At 39.5% G+C, this 21,526-nt stretch overlaps 1 protein-coding gene across 1 annotated transcript in view; it reads right to left on the bottom strand.

Moving 5' to 3' along the window:
• LOC142138911 (acidic mammalian chitinase-like) overlaps positions 1-21,526 on the bottom strand; it is a 53,150-nt gene that overhangs the window by 9,590 nt on the left and 22,034 nt on the right. The window contains exon 2 of the mRNA XM_075196019.1: positions 123-187. Within this exon, the coding sequence (XP_075052120.1) occupies positions 123-147 (25 nt within the window). The 5' untranslated portion in view covers positions 148-187. The remainder of the gene's footprint in view (positions 1-122; positions 188-21,526) is intronic.

The following is a 21,526-nucleotide window of genomic DNA, read 5'->3' as shown; positions in this document are numbered from 1 at the left end:
TTTCAAAAACATGTAAAACAATTTATTGTACATCCTGTACATAAAGTATAACCAAGCATAGTCCATGTAGTAACAAAAACAGTTTTCACACAGAACCATATAATATTATTTGTGTCTCTTACCCGCCCAAAGCAACATCTTCCTCATGACTCTGTCTGTCTCAGCACTGATGGCTGATCAATGTTACCTTTATATAGAGAAGAAATGGCTGGTATCAGTGTGGGAGCTTCACAGGTGAGAGCAGCAGATAAACCTTTACTCACAGATTTTGAAGATAAATAAAAAAAATATGGAAACACAATCATTTTGGCAGAAAAAGAGAAACAGCTGGGAAACTGGAAACACTGGACAAGATTCAGGAACTGACGGGGCTGATAGCTGTGGCTGACATTGTAAAGGCCATGGCAGGAGGTTATAGGAGCACACCATCATCTAACTCTACATCATACTTGCCTACTTTAGGTAAGTTCTTTCAGGGAGAGGGGCATGACTGGAGGGCGGGGGAGGGGGCAAACGCGTCATTTTGGCCCCACTCCCCGCGACGGAAATGCCATTTTGATGCGAAGGGCAGGACCAAAATGCTGCGATTCACTGCAAATCGCGTCATTTTAGGAAGGCAGTAGCGGGATGCGGGAGACTTGCCTGCTCTCCCGGGAGTCCGTGAGACGACCCGAATTTTGAGAGTCTCCCAGATATTCTGGGAGAGTTGGCAAGTATGCTCTACATGCTACATAATTTATAAAATCAAGAGTATTTAAAGGACCACTAACACTAAACTAAACTAAAACAGTGAAAACATCTAGTAGCTGATTAATATTTAAGATACTTATAATTATTGTTTGCTCATGAGGATAGTATACAGAATCACTGCAGATGTTTCTGGGTCAGGAGACCCAGAAACTGAGTGGTACTCTCAGTCTCTAGTATCCAGCATGGGTTCTATGATAGAAGTTATACTACATTGGAACATATCGAATGATACACCAATAATATTTATACATATCTTCAACGTTCTTTAATAGGGAATAACCAATACTTTCCCCTTTTTTTGTTACTGATTTTTGAATATCATGGCTAATTTCAGTCTTCATGCAGATCTAAACAGTAGGTGTGAGAAATGGAATGAAAATATTAACTCGATTTTCCCAGAAAAAACAAGGATTATGTAGATCAGGGAGATAATACTTGGAAGAATGATCTGGATAAACTAAAAATCCTACTATCCAAACAAAGTAGAGTATGGTGGAATCTCACAACTACACAGAACTATTTAAAACTGTCTCTGACTCCACGGGGTCTTAGACCAAGAGTGTATCCTGCATACCAGTTGGCTACTGCAGAACTTAAAACTAAGTGGGAAAACATTTTACTCAAATGCTCTAAAGAACTAATGCAAGTCACTTTAAAACATGATACACTCATTCTGAATATGTACTCTAAGGAGATAGAACAAGTTAGTTCCAAACTTAAGGAATTTGAGAATGATATTAATTTCCAAACGACCTATACCAAATATAAAAGTAATTTGGAACAATTGGAGAGACTTATTATGGAAAAGAAAAAACATAAATTTGCTCGTGATTGTAGGGATTATTCAGAAGGTACTATTTTTAAATGGAATAAAAAGACTCTCCATAGAAGTAGTAAAGATCCCACTGATAGTTATGACTCATCTGAATTTGAAACATCAGATAGTGAGATGACCAATAGCAGATCAGACAACCGGGGCAGAGAATCTTTCCCTAACAGAGGTAATTTTATAGAGAATCTCCACAGAATGGGAGACGAGGGAGGACCCATTTGAAAGCCACCAGGAGAGGTAGTAAGAAATCTAAGGGACAGAAACCGTTGGGGTTGGAAGGACAACCGCAAATACAAGCAACGACAATGGAGGGGGAAATAAATGACCAATCCCTACAAATCATTAATCTGTCCAATAAATTTCTCACGGATAAGCATCTAAACCTTTTACGAAGAGGTCTCACCTTCTCCCCAGTATCCAACCTTGATCGTTTTTCTTGGGAAAAAGATTTACACCTACTTATTCGAAAATTTAAATGATCTCTTCTCTTTAACAAAGATACATCGGACTCAACTGGTTATAATGATAATGCAATTGGATCTGCCTCATCATTAAACAGTATTGAGGAGATGGAAGCAGTCAATGCTTTAGAACAACTTATGAATGAACAAATCTCAGAGTTGGATAACTCCATATCCACTCACAGACCAGTTTGTAAGAAAAAATCTACATTTTTTCCTAAAGACATAAACTGTCCAGAGATCATGGTATTTGAAAAATTGGTATCACGAGACCTAGATACTTTCAAAATTAATTCTCAAACTATCAAAAATAACATAACCAGAGAAGAACACCTATGCCTAAAAGAAATGGAACTTTGGAATGATGTGGTAATTAAACCATCTGATAAAGGCGGTAACATGGTTATCTGGCCTGTAGACATGTACAGGCGAGAAATACACCGCCAATTGAAAGATATGACCTGTTATCGCCGTATTTTCTCGAATCCTTTGGAAAACTTTCAGAAACAATATGATAACATCATTAAGAAAGCATTTGAATCTCAAATTATTAACAAAACTGAATATGAATTCCTACAGGTGACCAATCGGAAAATTCCAACCTTATATCTTTTGCCAAAGATACATAAAAATACAAGGAATCCACCTGGAAGACCTATCGTATCCGGGATAGGCAGTTTAACAGAACAAGCCAACATCTTTCTAGATGTACATCTAAGAAAATATATTCTCTGCCTACCGTCTTACGTTAAAGACACTATGGATGTTCTTAAACTACTAGATGGCGTAATCATTGATTCAGACACATGGTTGATTACATGTGATGTGGAAAGTCTCTACACCAGTATTGGCCACTCTGTAGGAATCCAAGCTGTGAGATATTTCTTACAAACAAATCAGGATTTTCCTTTTAGCGACTTTTTAATTGAATAATTAAAATTCATTTTGACTAAAAATTTCTTCATATTTGAAGATCATTTCTATCTCCAGACCCAGGGAACAGCAATGGGGGCGGCGTGTGCACCAACATTCGCCAACCTCTATCTGGGTCAGTGGGAAAAAGAGATGGTTTTCGGTGATGATTTAACACAATTCACTGACCACATAATCATGTGGGTTCGTTATATAGACGATATCCTCATCTTGTGGAGGGGCAGTCCCTCCCAATTTGAGGAATTCGTCACTATTTTGAACACCAATGAGAACAACCTAAGACTGACCCATGAAATAAGTCTAGAACAAATTAATTTCCTGGATATTACTATAAAAAAAGGGATAGGGGGCGTGATCGAAACAGATTTATACCGAAAATAAACAGCTACAAATAGTATTCTACATAATACTAGTTTCCACTATCCCTCAGTAATAATAAATATCCCTAAGGGAGAATTTCTACGCATTAGACGATATTGTACGAATATGAAAGATTTCATAATAAGATCTAAAGAGCTGAGAGAAAGTTTGTCTGAAAGGGGCTACAGCCAAAGGATTATAAAGAGAGCCTTTTATCAAGCTAAGATCAAGGATCGAGATCAGCTTTTATACCCATCCGCTCTGAAAACCATACCCAATAAAATAAGATTTATTGGTACTTTTTGCCAGGAGTGGAAAGATATACGATCAATTTTACAAAAACACTGGCCAATTCTACAGTTTTGGAGGATAATATAAGCTTGACATGGCGACGAACCAAAAATCTGAAGGATAGACTTGTCAGGAGTCATTTCTGTAAAATTAAGAGAAAAACACCTACTATTACAGGATCTTTTAAATGTGGAGGAAGCAAGGCCTGCGAATACATGGTCAAAACCAACGAATTTAAGGACAAATTTGGAGACAAGCATAAAATCAATCAATTCCTTAACTGTAACTGTAAGGGTATAATTTATGCCCTAAGATGCCCATGCAAGAAATAATACATAGGCATGACTAGTAGAATTATGAACGAACGTACCCTTGAACACGTTGGTACTATCAGAAATGAAAAGACGGATAAGGAGAAATTCAAACAATTCACCACTGTAGCTAAACATTTTTTAAATGAACATGGAGGTTCAGCTCGTTGTTTGGAGGTCTTTGCTATTGAACAGATACATTTGGGCATAAGAGGGGGCGATATGAACAAACAGCTGCTCCAAAGAGAGAGCAGATTGATATTTCTATTTGACTCCCTGATGCCCAGTGGTCTGAATGAAAATACCAATTATGCTTGTTTCCTAGGCTGATCCATTTATCCTTAATGCATATACTATTTCTTAAGTAATCCTTGCATCCTATATCCTACTTCCATATATTTAGGAGTTTCCCAACACTCATATCTCTATATCCAATTAATAGTCTTTTCTCATTATCAGTGAGTGCTGGTGAATTAATCAGTGAATATATTTTTATAATTTCTTCACCTTAATCTATTTTTGTATGGTCCTCTGTTTCCCTTTAGCACTTATTTCCTTTATGCCAATATATTTTATAACTTACATTATACATGTCCATTTCATACCACACCAATCTCACAATAGCCACCATTTATTATTCAGAAACTCATTTCAAATATACTTACCAACTCTGTAAATAATCTCTGTACATTTCTTTGATAATCATCAGTATTTATTGTTCATTAAATATACATTTGCTGTGGAATATACACAAAATAATTTTTCACAATCATCCATTGGCTGTTTCCTCTGTCTATCACAACCATAGAATCTGATAGTGGGTTATTCCCCACTACAAAGACACTGTCCGTGTCTACAATCTGTTTCTCTTGACAAAGCTATATGTGGTGAAACGTACATTGGGGGTTATGGGTAACTGACGTCATTAGTGACGTCATACCAGGAAGTAAGAGCTAGCGAGCGGTGGCACCGCTAAACGCTCTCTGACATATTCAATTTAATGGTCAGTGTTCTTATAATATCTTTATACAGTGCAGCTTTTTCTCTTCCTGGGTTAGCAGCAAGCATCTGTTATTTATTGGCGCTTTGCCTCTCATCCACACGGAGGGATAGCATTTGCATATATAGTGTACTAATACACTCAAACAGCACTGATATATTTCTCTCTGGGCTCACAACATGTATGAACCAGCAATCGATGCCTTACTATTGAGTACAGCAAGTGACAATATTTGCATATATACACTCTGTACTAAAGTATCTGACTATACCCAGGCGTAGCAGGGTTTCCACTCTCTGATCAGCTAACGATTACACTAATTGAGGGATTTCTGACCATGAACTTTAAACGGCTTACACATTCATGTTATGCTGGTCTATGTTTGATCCATATATTAGGGATTAGTCTGACTTAATTCAGATTTAATAATTTTATTTATGACCTGGTAATAACATTTTTTGACCAGTAATGGGATTTTCAGTCACAATACCAAAGGGAGATTAATGGATTTCATTATCTGTCTATCATTAAGATTATAGACAAGATATAACATTACATTAGAATCCATTATCTATCAGGATCCACAAATATTTATATATAGAGAATAGGCAGACAATTCACGGGAATTATCCTGTTTATTACTGTTCTGCTCTCTCTTCTTCCCTTGTCTGGGTCAATATGTGGATTATCTTGATATTTACTCTGCCTATTATATTTTGTTAAGACCATTTACAGTATATCTATCTATTCTGATCCCATTCATCCCTATTTCTCATCCTACATATATATTGAGGATGATGATATTTGGATTATACAAACAATAATATACCCCTGCCACCTTTCTAGCTCTACTGTCCGTGGTACAATTTTATACATTATTTGCACTTGCTCTTGCACGTTTATTTTTTTTTCTCTTTTATTTCACTTTTTACTATGAGGATATTTCAATCTCAATAGAGAAATGTTTTTAATTAAATACTACCAATAAAGGCATTTGCCCTACAAAAATACGAATGAAAATTCCAATATTGGATCATCTGATATGTTCCCACTATACCATTATTTGAACAGGCATTAGCCTGGAACGTGAGAGATGTTCTCAATTATCTAGACCGGATTAGGAGTGCTCTAGCAATCCATTTCTTTCTCTTTTCTACTTTTGTTCTATTCAGGAGAATCTCAGCAGTCTATTAATGATAATTAAGAATAGAATTCATGGACAGCACAGAGTGTATTAGTCTGACATGACCTGTGTACGCTACATGAATTAGTTTGTTGATATTGGACCAACCGCAGGATAGAACACGTCAGTAAATTAATGTGTACCGCAAATTGAATATTATAAAGGATAATTGCCAGAAAAGTAAATAGATATAAATGAGAAAGAAGACCAGACTAGTTTTTGCAGAGTGCATAGTATTTAATGCAATATAAAGACATTGTTGCATGGCAAAATTATGGAATTGTTATTGGACATATACAAATAACTGTGAGTTATTTTGCATTAATTTAGTGCATATCTGGTCTTTTCTGGATAGCATTAGGCACAGGGGCCAGAACACAGCTCTGTATTTTTATTTTTCCTTCTTCACTTAAATATTAACTAATAAAATAAGAAAAATCAAATATATAAACTTTTGGGTTGTTATGACCTTAGACAGGAAATCTAACCCTCTGTCAGTATAATGTTAACCCATGATAAGTGACACAATAGCAAGCAGTGGAGAATATATGGCCACAGTCTTTACTTACATTTACAACACCTTAACCTCAAGGGGTATCCACGCCAGGCAGCCAAAAGCCATAGATATCCTGCCGATAACCAAATACCAAAACCACCCATTGTTCCTTGAACGGGTATCATATCTCCACAAATATTGAATCAACGTCCTCATTTGTTTAGATCAGTTCTTAGATTGAGGTTCGCCATTTTTTATAACTTGTTTCTGTATTTGTACCCAATGAATTCTGGACGTAATAACCAAGATTTATATGACAGGGAAGTAACGAGTCATAAATTACCAAACTATGTTGTCTTGCCTCTTCCCTAGTCTACTCCATAATCTGAGAAAACATATATACTCTAAATGGTAAGTTCTGGTTCTGGTCACATAGATTGAGATAGACCCCAGTAAAACGATTATGCCACAAAAAACAGAGGAGTGTGGCCGCACACAGAAGGGAATAACATCTGTGACTTGTAAGTTAGTACCATCTGCAAATACAGATTGGGTGCTCTCTCTTAAACAATCCAACAAAAAAAAAGAAATAGACAGGATAGGCACTCCAGTCCCTGAAGAAATTATATTGGTTAAAAAATTAGACTTTATTGAAAATGTAATAAAAAGTATTAATTCTCAGATACAATAGTGAAATATTGGTTACAATAGTGATGTGTATATGTATAGTGTGTATTAAAAAGTGATAATGATAAATTAACCCTTCAGTGGGGTTGTAGACAAATATCAGAGCATGATCCTAGTCAAGAATAGTTATTTATATTTCTAATATTTATTAAAATTTTATTTAACATCACATTCCCATTATATGTTCTAACATGGGATACACAGTATATCACCAGCTGTTTGATCGATGCTGGGTATCTCAATAATAACTCAGAATACTGGATCTCTTATTTGCACAAATAAAACATTTAAAACTAGTCCAACGTTTGGTAATTATAGGGGTGAACACCCATATAGGTAAACTCATATTATTTCCAGGGAGTGATTACAATATATGTCAGTGTTGCTTACTGCATAATAAGCAATATGTATGCATATAGGACCTAGGTGCTAATCATTGGGTCCAAATTAGCACCTATATCTCAGCAATTTGAAAAATATAGATAAGGGACAGACCGCGCTTCCAATAAATTGCGAGTGCTGCCTGGATGGTAATAATGTATAATGTTTTTGTGTTTTTGTGGTTTTTGAGTTTTTGTTTTAACTTTCATATTTATGCCTTTGTTTTCTGTAATCTATATATCTGGAAGATTCCCTTAGAACTATTATTAAGAGTTATATTTATACATTCTCCAACTTCCATCAGTATTAGTTTCGTATTATCAAAATGGAGCTGTGATTTGTGATTCTAGATGGTATGGATTTTTTGTATATTTTGTAAATATTCTTTTCTGTAAGACTTCAATTTCTTTCCTTTTTTTCCTTTCATGATTAAATCCTTTTGCATTTATCCACACACCTACTACCTTTTATTCTTTATAATATTTATGCGCCAGGTAATACTTTTCTCTTACCTATATCTCAGCAACCTTATTATCAAAGCACACCTTAAAGTACCCAAACCTAGATGTGAGTCAGGAGAGGTCAAATGTATCCAATCTCTCTCATAAATTGATTACCTCTCTCATAGGTTAATTGTATTGCCTCTGCGTATAACTATAATACTGACAAACTTATAGTTGCACAATCACACATACACACTTCCTAGTAAGAATGGAGCATATATCCTATTCAGTCTTCATGTGCATTACCGCATTGGGCACAGTAACCATTTAGTTAGGACTAGTATTTTAGGCATACATTCCCGATGCCAAACGCCACTGTCGGGCTCTGTGACGTCACTGATGATGACACCACTTCCCGACGTACGCTTCACCTATCGCGTTGTCAAGGGAGTAACCCAAACTCAGGTCCTTGGTAGGTTATGTATGTTAGGTGTCCAATCACATTGCTGGCTAGTTGATTGACACTTATACTGTCCTAGAGAAAAATAAGCCCGCGCTCGGTATATCCCACATTATATATGGTACCAGCTGCTTGGCAATAAGCCCATGCTCTGTATATCCCATATTGTATGTGGTACCAGCTGCGTGGCAATATAAATGCCCATATATGTATACAAAACAAAAAGAAAGTTGTCTGCGCTTATCCTTTAAACTGCATATCTGTGTGTGTTTAGCAAAATGAAAACATGATGTATTAGTTCATATTTTGATCAAAAGACTTAAGCCTGCATCCCAACGTGAAGGGTACCTCATTATATGCAGGTCCTAGACTGACCTATATGCTTTAAACACTATTAAAATGCAGTTAAAATCAGATGCACTCACCTCCCAGGTATAGGGGTTTACATCTAGCAAAGGCTGTTGGGATGCAGGCTTAAGTCTTTTGCTCAAAATATGAACTAATACCTCATGTTTTCATTTTGCTAGACACACACCGATATGTAGTATAAACTTATACTGTCCTGCCTGGTCTGTGTGTCACTAGGCGTTGACCATACAAGCCAATCAGAGGAAAACTTTTCATTTGTTTTGTATAAGGTATGTTTTTGTTTTTTCATATTATCTGTTGCTCTTTGAAAACTGGATGATCAAAGTTTAATGTCACTGCATTGAAACCCACAAGGTGTACAATTTGATAAGGAATTTGATTCTTTGGGACGGGTCCAGGTTGTATTTATTGTTGTTGCAAGTCATAAGACATTTTGACTAGGTCATAAGGTATTTTGACCAGGGGAAATAACAACAGTACATAATTGCTATGACTAAGTCATAAGGTATTTTGACAAGATCATAAGATATTTTGATCACGGGTAATTACAATTGTAGAGAATCTGAAGTTCCAGGAACACCTATGGACATAATGGAATATATACATGGCAAGGAATTTTGTGTAGGAATGGGTAAATTGTTTAAGAAGTTTGGTTTGACCAAAGATGGCAGTTTTGATCCAATTAAGATACAACACATAATAAAGAGTATGTCAAAATATATTCCTAAACATAACTTAAGAGAAAAATGTGAAACATGTCTGGAGACCACATAGAAATTGATTTATGAACATGAATGTGCAGAGATGTCAGATGGAAAGGAAGGAATTGATATGTGTGGATGGAGGAACTACAGTGCTGCAAGTGGCAATATGATAGGAGTGTAATACGGACTACTAAGTCCTTTAAGCCCTAGACCCCTATGGATAACAAGAGAGGATGTCCCCTTGGCGCTCAGATTGAAATGTACCAATCCTATAAATAATTGAACCTTTAATTGCTTAAATATCAAAATTCATATATGTAAAATAGGTTGCAACCTTGATATGGGTACACAAATGAATACACACCGTATACAAGTGTACATAATTCAAACAGGAAATATGTTATCCATATAAATGATATACATTAATACAGGCTCATAAACCCCCAAAGATCAACCTCTTGTTTGTAAATATTAAACCAGGTATATACCGAGGAAGCTGGCTGGGCATAGAGTAGGTAATAGAGTAGTTTATCTCTGAGTGATTAAACAGAAAATGTCCCAAACCATAGGGTTTGAACTAGGGATGAGCGCACTCGGATTTATGAAATCCGAGCCCACCCGAACGTTGCGGATCCGAGTCGGATCCGAGACAGATCCGGGTATTGGCGCCAAATTCAAATGTGAAACTGAGGCTCTGACTCATAATCCCGTTGTCGGATCTCGCGATACTCGGATCCTATAAATTCCCCGCTAGTCGCCGCCATCTTCACTCGGGCATTGATCAGGGTAGAGGGAGGGTGTGTTAGGTGGTCCTCTGTCCTGGTAGATCTCGTGCTGTGCTGTTTAGTTCTGTGCTGTGCTGTTTAGTTCTGTGCTGTGCTGTGCTGTGTTGTGCTGTGCTGTGTTCTGCAGTATCAGTCCAGTGGTGCTGTGTGCTGTGCTCTGTCCTTCTGAGGTCAGTGGTGCTGCTGGGTCCTGTGCTGTGTCCTGTTCAGTCCAGTGGTGCTGTGTCCTGTGCTCTGTGCTTCTAAGGGCATAGTTATTTCCCCAATATTCCCCTGTGTTTAAAAAAATAAAAAAAAGTTTTTTTAAAAAATACCAAAAACTACTTTAATTTTTTTTAATTACCACAAAATTTGCACAACCAATCCTGCAGTATAAGCCCATTGGTACTGCAATATTACCAAGTTCACACATTCAGCAGTAAAAGTCCAGTGGTACTGCAATATTACAAAGTTTACACATTCTGCAGTATCAGTCCAGTGGTGCTGTGTCCTGTGCTCTGTCCTGCTGAGTTCCGTAGTGCTGCTGGGTCCTGTGCCGTGTCCTGTTCAGTCCAGTGGTGCTGTGTCCTGTGCTCTGTGCTTCTAAGGGCATAGTTATTTCCCCATTATTCCCAAGTTTTTAAAAAATAAAAAAAAAGTAAAAAAAAATAAAAAATTTAAAAAAAAAAAAATATATATAATAATTATAACCAAATTTGCAAAACCAATCCAGCAGTATAAGTCCATTGGTACTGCAATATTACAAAGTTCACACATTCTGCAGTATCAGTCCAGTGGTGCTGTGTCCTGTGCTCTGTCCTGCTGAGGTCCGTAGTGCTGCTGGGTCCTGTGCCGTGTCCTGTTCAGTCCAGTGGTGCTGTGTCCTGTGCTCTGTGCTTCTAAGGGCATAGTTATTTCCCCATTATTCCCAAGTTTTTAAAAAATAAAAAAAAGTAAAAAAAAATAAAAAATTTAAAAAAAAATAAATAAATATAATAATTATAACCAAATTTGCAAAACCAATCCAGCAGTATAAGTCCATTGGTACTGCAATATTACAAAGTTCACACATTCTGCAGTATCAGTCCAGTGGTGCTGTGTCCTGTGCTCTGTCCTGCTGAGTTCCGTAGTGCTGCTGGGTCCTGTGCCGTGTCCTGTTCAGTCCAGTGGTGCTGTGTCCTGTGCTCTGTGCTTCTAAGGGCATAGTTATTTCCCCACTATTCCCAAGTTTTTTAAAAATAAAAAAAAAGTAAAAAAAAATAAAAAATTTAAAAAAAAAAAATATATAATAATTATAACCAAATTTGCAAAACCAATCCAGCAGTATAAGTCCATTGGTACTGCAATATTACCAAGTTCACACATTCTGCAGTATCTTGTGCTACATATAATGGAGACCAAAAATTTGGAGGATAAAGTAGGGAAAGATCAAGACCCACTTCCTCCTAATGCTGAAGCTGCTGCCACTAGTCATGACATAGACGATGAAATGCCATCAACGTCGTCTTCCAAGCCCGATGCCCAATCTCGTAGTACCGGGCATGTAAAATCCAAAAAGCCCAAGTTAAGAAAAAGTAGCAAAAAGAGAAACTTAAAATCATCTGAGGAGAAACGTAAAGTTGCCAATATGCCATTTACGACACGGAGTGGCAAGGAACGGCTTAGGCCCTGGCCCGTGTTCATGACTAGTGGTTCAGCTTCACCCACGGATCTTAGCCCTCCTCCTCCTCCCCCCCCCCTACAAAAAATTGAAGAGAGTTATGCTGTCAGCAACAAAACAGCAAACAACTCTGCCTTCTAAAGAGAAATTATCACAAATCCACAAGGCGAGTCCAAGGATGTTGGTGGTTGTCAAGCCTGACCTTCCCATCACTGTACGGGAAGAGGTGGCTCGAGAGGAGGCTATTGATGATGTAGCTGGCGCTGTGGAGGAACTTGATGATGAGGATGGTGATGTGGTTATTGTAAATGAGGCACCAGGGGGGGAAACAGCTGATGTCCATGGGATGAAAAAGCCCATCGTCATGCCTGGTCAGAAGACCAAAAAATGCACCTCTTCGGTCTGGAGTTATTTTTATCCAAATCCAGACAACCAATGTATGGCCATATGTAGGTTATGTAAAGCTCAAATAAGCAGGGGTAAGGATCTTGCCCACCTAGGAACATCCTCCCTTATACGTCACCTGAATAACCTTCATAGTTCAGTGGTTAGTTCAGGAACTGGGGCTAGGACCCTCATCGGTACAGGGACACCTAAATCCCGTGGTCCAGTTGGATACACACCAGCAACACCCTCCTCGTCAACTTCCTCCACAATCTCCATCAGATTCAGTCCTGCAGCCCAAGTCAGCAGCCAGACTGAGTCCTCCTCAATACGGGATTCATCCGAGGAATCCTACAGCGGTACGCCTACTACTGCCACTGCTGCTGTTGCTGCTGTTAGTCGGTCATCTTCCCAGAGGGGAAGTCGTAAGACCGCTAAGTCTTTCACAAAACAATTGACCGTCCAACAGTCGTTTGCCATGACCACAAAATACGATAGTAGTCACCCTATTGCAAAGCGTATAACTGCGGCTGTAACTGCAATGTTGGTGTTAGACGTGCGCCCGGTGTCCGCCATCAGTGGAGTGGGATTTAGAGGGTTGATGGAGGTATTGTGTCCCCGGTACCAAATCCCCTCAAGATTCCACTTCACTAGGCAGGCGATACCAAAAATGTACAGAGAAGTACGATCAAGTGTCCTCAGTGCTCTTAAAAATGCGGTTGTACCCACTGTCCACTTAACCACGGACATGTGGACAAGTGGTTCTGGGCAAACGAAGGACTATATGACTGTGACAGCCCACTGGGTAGATGCATCCCCTTCCGCAGCAACAGCAACAGCTGCATCAGTAGCAGCATCTACAAAATGGCTGCTCATGCAAAGGCAGGCAACATTGTGTATTACAGGCTTTAATAAGAGGCACAACGCTGACAACATATTAGAGAAAATGAGGGAAATTATCTCCCAGTGGCTTACCCCACTTAGACTCTCATGGGGATTTGTGGTGTCAGACAATGCCAGTAACATTGTGCGGGCATTAAATATGGGCAATTTCCAGCACGTCCCATGTTTTGCCCACACCATTAATTTGGTGGTGCAGCATTACCTCAAGAGTGACAGGGGTGTGCAGGAGATGCTTGCGGTGGCGCGCAAAATTGCTGGACACTTTCGGCATTCAGCCAGTGCCTACCGCAGACTAGAGGCACATCAAAAAAGCATGAACCTGCCTTGCCATCACCTCAAACAAGAGGTTGTGACGCGCTGGAACTCCACCCTCTATATGCTGCAGAGGATGGAGGAGCAGCAAAAGGCCATTCAGGCCTACACAGCCACCTACGACATAGGCAAAGGAGTGGGGATGCGCCTCAGTCAAGCGCAGTGGAGACTGATTTCCGTGTTGTGCAAGGTTCTGCAGCCATTTGAACTTGCCACACGAGAAGTCAGTTCCGACACTGCCAGCTTGAGTCAGGTCATTCCCCTGATCAGGCTGTTGCAGAAGCAGCTGGAGAAAGTGAGGGAGGAGCTGGTAAGCCATTGCGATTACACCAAGCATGTAGCTCTTGTGGATGTAGCCCTTCGTACGCTTTGCCAGGATCCGAGGGTGGTCACTCTTTTAAAGTCAGAGGAATACATTCTGGCCACCGTGCTCGATCCTCGGTTTAAAGCGTATGTTGTGTCTCTGTTTCCGGCAGACACAAGTCTACAGCGGTGCAAAGACCTGCTGGTCAGGAGATTGTCCTCTGAAGAGGACCGTGACATGCCAACAGCTCCACCCTCATTTTCTTCCACATCTATGGCTGCGAGGAAAAAGCTCAGTTTTCCCAAAAGAGGCACTGGCGGGGATGCTGATAACATCTGGTCCGGACTGAAGGACCTGCCAACCATTGCAGACATGTCTACTCTCGCTGCATTGGATGCTGTCACAATAGAAAAAATTGTGGATGATTACTTTGCTGACACCATCCAAGTAGACATGTCAGACAGTCCATATTGTTACTGGCAGGAAAAAAAGGCAGTTTGGAAGCCCCTGTACAAACTGGCTCTATTTTACCTGAGTTGTCCCCCCTCCAGTGTGTACTCGGAAAGAGTTTTTAGTGCAGCGGGGAACCTGGTCAGTGAGCGGCGAAGGAGGTTGCTTCCTCACAACGTTGAAAAAATGATGTTTATAAAAATGAATAATCAATTCCTCAATGAAGTACAGCACTGCCCTCCAGATACTACAGAGGGACCTGTGGTTGTGGAGTCCAGCGGGGACGAATTGATAATGTGTGATGAGGAGGAAGTACACACTGTAGGGGGAGAGGAATCAGAGGTTGAGGATGAGGACGACATCTTGCCTCAGTAGAGCCTGTTTAGTCTGTACAGGGAGAGATGAATAGCTTTTTTGGTGTGGGGGCCCAAACAAACCAATCATTTCAGCCAAAGTTGTTTGGTAGGCCCTGTCGCTGAAATGATTGGTTTGTTAAAGTGTGCATGTCCTATTTCAACAACATAAGGGTGGGTGTGAGGGCCCAAGGACAATTCCATCTTGGAACTTTTTTTTTGGCATTATATGACCAATCAACAGTCGTTTGCCATGTTCAAAAAGTAAAACCAAATTTTAAAAAATTCAAGAAATTAAACCAAAAGTAAAATGCCGTGTCATAATTTAAAACAAGAGTTTTTGACGTGCTCTAAAACTACTGTATTGTTGTTTATATTTTATAAACACTACACTTGAAAGCTTGAGTCTTTCAATAAAAAAGTAACTGTCCATTGCACGAATATTTGCAACAGGGACAATTTTAGGGTTAAGAAAGCCAACTAATAACACTTCGACGCTGTCTGTCTTTATAAACACTACACTTGGAAGTTGGAGGAGGTATTGTGGCCCCGGCACCAAATTTACTACCGGGGCCACTCCACTGTGCAGTCCATATTTAGGTGTATCAGATATTAAACAACGGTGACAGTTGATGCCCAATTTTTTAATTATATTGTGGCCTCGGTACCAAATTGTGTACCGGGGCCACCACACTACGCAGTCCAGATACTTGTTTGGTGGAATTCAGACCAGTTGAGGGTTTTATTATTATATTGTGGGGACCACTCTATCTATACCACACTACAACTCTATACCACTCTATTTCATACTTTAATTCTATTTAATACTTTAATTCTATTTCATACTTTAATTCTATTTAATACTTTAATTCTATTTCATACTTTAATTCTATTTAATACTTTAATTCTATTTCATACTTTAATTCTATTTAATACTTTAATTCTATTACTAATTACCATAAAGAGGAACTGCCGCTTCTATTTAATACTTTAATTCTATTAGTAGTTACCATAAAGAGGAACAAAATAAACCAATTTTACCAAAAGTATAATATGACTTAGACTTACAAACACTACACTTGAAAGATGGTGCCTTTAAATGAAAAAGTCAGTCTTCATTGCACGACTATGTGCAACAGGGACAGTTTTTTGGTTTACAAAGTCAACCAATAACACTTGGACCCTGTCTGTCTTTAACATACTTGATGGGATCTCAATGACGAATTGTCTGTACCATGTTTGGAGGAGGTATTGTGGCCCCGGTATCAAATTGGGTACCGGGGCCACCCCACTACGCAGTCCAGATACTTGTTTGGTGGAATTCTGACACGTGGAGGGTGTATTTATTTTATTGTGGCCCCGGTATCAAATTGGGTACCGGGGCCACCCCACTACGCAGTCCAGATACTTGTTTGGTGGAATTCTGACACGTGGAGGGTGTTTTAATTATATTGTGGCCTCGGTACCAAATTGTGTACCGGGGCCACCACACTACGCAGTCAAGATAGATAGATGCGTATCATAGATAAAGTACATTCAGTGGTGTGGGGCAAATTGAAAAATATTCAAAATGCACTGACATTATCAAAAACAAGAGGTTGTCACACGCTAAAACTCCAACATGTATATGATGGAGAGGATGGAGGAGCAGCCGTATGTGTAGTGTAATGCAGACCTGTTGAAGGTTTTTTATATATTTTATTGTGGTGCCCAGTGCCCACTCCTCTAGGCAGTCCAGGTACATTTATTGGTGCGATTCATAAAAGTTCAGGGTTTTTAATATATTGTGGTGACCCACTCCTCTAGGCAGTCCAGGTACATTTATTGGTGCGATTCATAAAAGTTAAGGGTTTTTAATATATTGTGGTGACCCACTCCTCTACGCAGTCCAGGTACATTTATTGGTGCGAATCAAACAAGTTGATGGTTTTCTTATTATATATATTGTGGTGACCCACTCCTCTAGGCAGTCCAGGTACATTTATTGGTGCGATTCATAAAAGTTCAGGGTTTTTAATATATTGTGGTGACCCACTCCTCTACGCAGTCCAGGTACATTTATTGGTGCGAATCAAACAAGTTGATGGTTTTCTTATTATATATATTGTGGTGACCCACTCCTCTAGGCAGTCCAGGTACATTTATTGGTGCGATTCATAAAAGTTCAGGGTTTTTAATATATTGTGGTGACCCACTCCTCTACGCAGTCCAGGTACATTTATTGGTGCGAATCAAACAAGTTGATGGTTTTCTTATTATATATATTGTGGTGACCCACTCCTCTAGGCAGTCCAGGTACATTTATTGGTGCGATTCATAAAAGTTCAGGGTTTTTAATATATTGTGGTGACCCACTCCTCTACGCAGTCCAGGTACATTTATTGGTGCGAATCAAACAAGTTGATGGTTTTCTTATTATATATATTGTGGTGACCCACTCCTCTACGCAGTCCAGGTACATTTATTGGTGCGATTCATAAAAGTTCAGGGTTTTTAATATATTGTGGTGACCCACTCCTCTACGCAGTCCAGGTACATTTATTGGTGCGAATCAAACAAGTTGATGGTTTTCTTATTATATATATTGTGGTGACCCACTCCTCTACGCAGTCCAGGTACATTTATTGGTGCGATTCATAAAAGTTCAGAGTTTTTAATATATTGTGGTGACCCACTCCTCTACGCAGTCCAGGTACATTTATTGGTGCGAATCAAACTAGTTGATGGTTTTCTTATTATATATATTGTGGTGACCCACTCCTCTACGCAGTCCAGGTACATTTATTGGTGCGAATCAAACAAGTTGATGGTTTTCTTATTATATATATTGTGGTGACCCACTCCTCTAGGCAGTCCAGGTACATTTATTGGTGCGATTCATAAAAGTTCAGGGTTTTTAATATATTGTGGTGACCCACTCCTCTACGCAGTCCAGGTACATTTATTGGTGCGAATCAAACAAGTTGATGGTTTTCTTATTATATATATTGTGGTGACCCACTCCTCTAGGCAGTCCAGGTACATTTATTGGTGCGATTTATAAAAGTTCAGGGTTTTTAATATATTGTGGTGACCCACTCCTCTACGCAGTCCAGGTACATTTATTGGTGCGAATCAAACAAGTTGATGGTTTTCTTATTATATATATTGTGGTGACCCACTCCTCTACGCAGTCCAGGTACATTTATTGGTGCGATTCATAAAAGTTCAGGGTTTTTAATATATTGTGGTGACCCACTCCTCTACGCAGTCCAGGTACATTTATTGGTGCGATTCATAAAAGTTCAGGGTTTTTAATATATTGTGGTGACCCACTCCTCTACGCAGTCCAGGTACATTTATTGGTGCGAATCAAACAAGTTGATGGTTTTCTTATTATATATATTGTGGTGACCCACTCCTCTAGGCAGTCCAGGTACATTTATTGGTGCGATTCATAAAAGTTCAGGGTTTTTAATATATTGTGGTGACCCACTCCTCTACGCAGTCCAGGTACATTTATTGGTGCGAATCAAACAAGTTGATGGTTTTCTTATTATATATATTGTGGTGACCCACTCCTCTACGCAGTCCAGGTACATTTATTGGTGCGATTCATAAAAGTTCAGGGTTTTTAATATATTGTGGTGACCCACTCCTCTACGCAGTCCAGGTACATTTATTGGTGCGATTCATAAAAGTTCAGGGTTTTTAATATATATTGTGGTGACCCACTCCTCTACGCAGTCCAGGTACATTTATTGGTGCAAATCATAAAAGTTCAGGGTTTTTAATATATATTGTGGTGACCCACTCCTCTACGCAGTCCAGAAAGATACCTTGTTGCAACGTTTTGGACTAATAACTATATTGTGAGGTGTTCAGAATACACTGTAAATTAGTGGAAATGCTTGTTATTGAATGTTATTGAGGTTAATAATAGCCTAGGAGTGAAAATAAGCCCAAAAACTTGATTTTTAAACTTTTTATGTTTTTTTCAAAAAAAATCCGAATCCAAAACCTTAAATCCGAACCGAGACCTTTCGTCAAGTGTTTTGCGAGACAAATCCGAACCCCAAAAATAACGAAAATCCGGATCCAAAACACAAAACACGAGACCTCAAAAGTCGCCGGTGCACATCCCTAGTTTGAACTGTTGTAGAGTTCTGGGAGTGAATGTGCAAACATATGATCCGGAGTCTTTAAACATAAAGCCAGAGTTCCGGTAATCACTGTATTATGCCAAAGGCATGGATCATAGTGCAAAAAAGGGGGGATAGGAGTCCAATAAGCAGTCAATAGTGTTGTGGTGCTGGTAAGCAACAGACTTACACTTAAAGGGCTTGAAGTATAACAAGATCCCAGTGATAAGACTGAGTTGCGGCTAAGTCTTATAGTGCTCATGCGACGATAGTGCCGATGCTGATTCTTGGTGAGCTCCCGTCCAGAGCATGGAATGGATAGAGGATGCGGCAATGCCCCCAACGCTTCTTCAGGGAGGTGCACCGGCACTATCGTCGCATTCGCACTATTGGACTTAGCCGCGGCTGCGTCTCAGTTTTCTCACTTGGATCTTGTTGTACTTCACGGAAGGAGGTAAATTTCGGGAGGATGGAGCAGCGCTTTGTTTCCATTGTGGGGAAAAAGGCCACTTGAAAAGAGACTGCCTAAACAGGGATAAACCTAGGGCGGAATTGACACACACAGTAAATCTCGACAATAGGAAAACAGCTCCCGGTATCCCATATGCCCCACTATAACGATACATTTTTCAGGTCCCCAATGAATGGTCCCTCTGTCAATAGGAGGTGCACCTCCCATAAATTGTTTGGTTGATACTGGGGCCGCCAGAACAATGACAACAGGTATAGTGTGAACAAATCAGCCACTGCATCATTCAAAGAATGTCCCATTTATTTTCCCTGATGGTACAATCTTGCAGACACAATTTTTGATCTCAGACACATGCCCGATTAATCTATTAGGGGCAGGCATGCTAAATGCAATGGAAGTTTGTATAATATACAAGTATGGACAAGTGTACATGTCCACTTCTGCAGGATTAAATCAATCCATAGCTTTTAACACCTATATGATGTTGATGATTGCCACTGAGACAGGTCTGGGGCCTCCAGACCCAAGTGATATAATGTTAAAAGTATTAAAACAGGTACCACCTAATGTGTGGGCAGTGGGAAACGTTGATGTGGGACTACTTAAGGTAGAGCCAGTACAAATAAAATTAAAACTAAATGTGGTACCTGTTAAAATTAAGCAATACCCACTTAGTCCAGAATACAATGATGCAGTTACTAAACAAATACAAGATTATGTACAGGCAGGAGTACTTAAGCCCTGCCACTTTCCCTGGAACACTTCGTTGTTTCCAGTAAAAAAAAAAGTCCAAGCCAGATGAACCAGTGTTCTACCGATGGTTCGCGATCTAAGGAAAATTAACAAAAGAATGGTAATAGATAGCCCAATTGTTCCAAATCCACATACACTGCTGAATCAAATACCTACCTCAGCCTCTTAGTTTACGGTAATAGACCTTGCAAATGCCTTTTTTTTTGGTAGCCATAACCCGGGAGAGTCAGTTATTGCTGGCTTTTACACATCAGGGAAAACAATACACTAGGACTAGGTTACCCCAGTGGGGGGCTACCTCCCCGAGTGCTTTCTCTGAGACTATGGCCCAGATCCTACAGGGATGGACCCCGAATGACATAGACACAGTACTTATACAGTATGTTTAGGGTTTACTGCTTTGCACCAGAACACAGGACTGCTGTGTAGAAGAAACAATATTATTACTGACATTTCTAGCAAAGGAAAATTGTAAGTCAGTAAAGATAAGATGCAGATAGCCCAAACGCATGTACAGTTTCTAGCGCACTGCATATCACATCAGACTAGACACATTACCACAGATAGGAGGGAAGTAATATTTAAAATGAAACCCCCCAAGACCTTAAAAGAAATGCAGGCTTTCTTAAGTGTCATCAATTTCTGCAGAGACTGGATACCTGCACCCTCCCTCAAACTGCAAGTCCGGTTTGACACCTTAAAAGGAGATAAGCAACTGGGACCACTTACACTTTCCTTTGAGCAGGCACAAATGTTTAACCAATTGAAAGCTGATGTAACTTCAGCAACAGCACTGGCTTTGCCCGATTATAACAAGTTGTTTAATCTGTTTTGCCATGAAACACAGGGACATGCTCAGGGTGCTCTCACACAAGCACATGGAGGGAAAGAAAGACCCTTAGCGTACTACTCTACGCAGCTGGACCCTGTAATCAGGGCGGTACCAACATGTGTTAAATCAGTAGCAGCGGCTGCACTACTGATGGAAAAACAGTTCCCATGGTATTAGGGCATAAACTTGTTATACAAGTGCCACATGCAGTAACAGAGATTCTTTGCTTACCCCGTCTAATGTCAAAATAAAAAGGTGTACAAATTTGAATCCAGCAACATTATTGCTGCTGTATTCAAAAGAGGGGGAACAAGGGGTATCTGACATTTCTGAAGTCCCTATACCAAATGCTGATTTAGAACTGTTTGAAATGGTTCCCAATATTATGTTGATGGCACACCATACACAGGGTATGCAGTCACCACAATTAATGAAGTGGTAATTCCAGAACCCCTCCCATCCATAATGTCTTTGGAAGAAGCCGAATTTAAAGCACTTGCGTCAGCTTGCATATATGCAGAGGGACAAACTGTTAACATGCTCAGGGATTCCTGCTA

The sequence above is a fragment of the Mixophyes fleayi genome, chromosome 2 (genome assembly GCF_038048845.1).
Source record: "Mixophyes fleayi isolate aMixFle1 chromosome 2, aMixFle1.hap1, whole genome shotgun sequence".
In the NCBI taxonomy this organism is placed as follows: domain Eukaryota; kingdom Metazoa; phylum Chordata; class Amphibia; order Anura; family Limnodynastidae; genus Mixophyes; species Mixophyes fleayi.
This window is presented reverse-complemented; position numbering and strand designations above follow the sequence as displayed.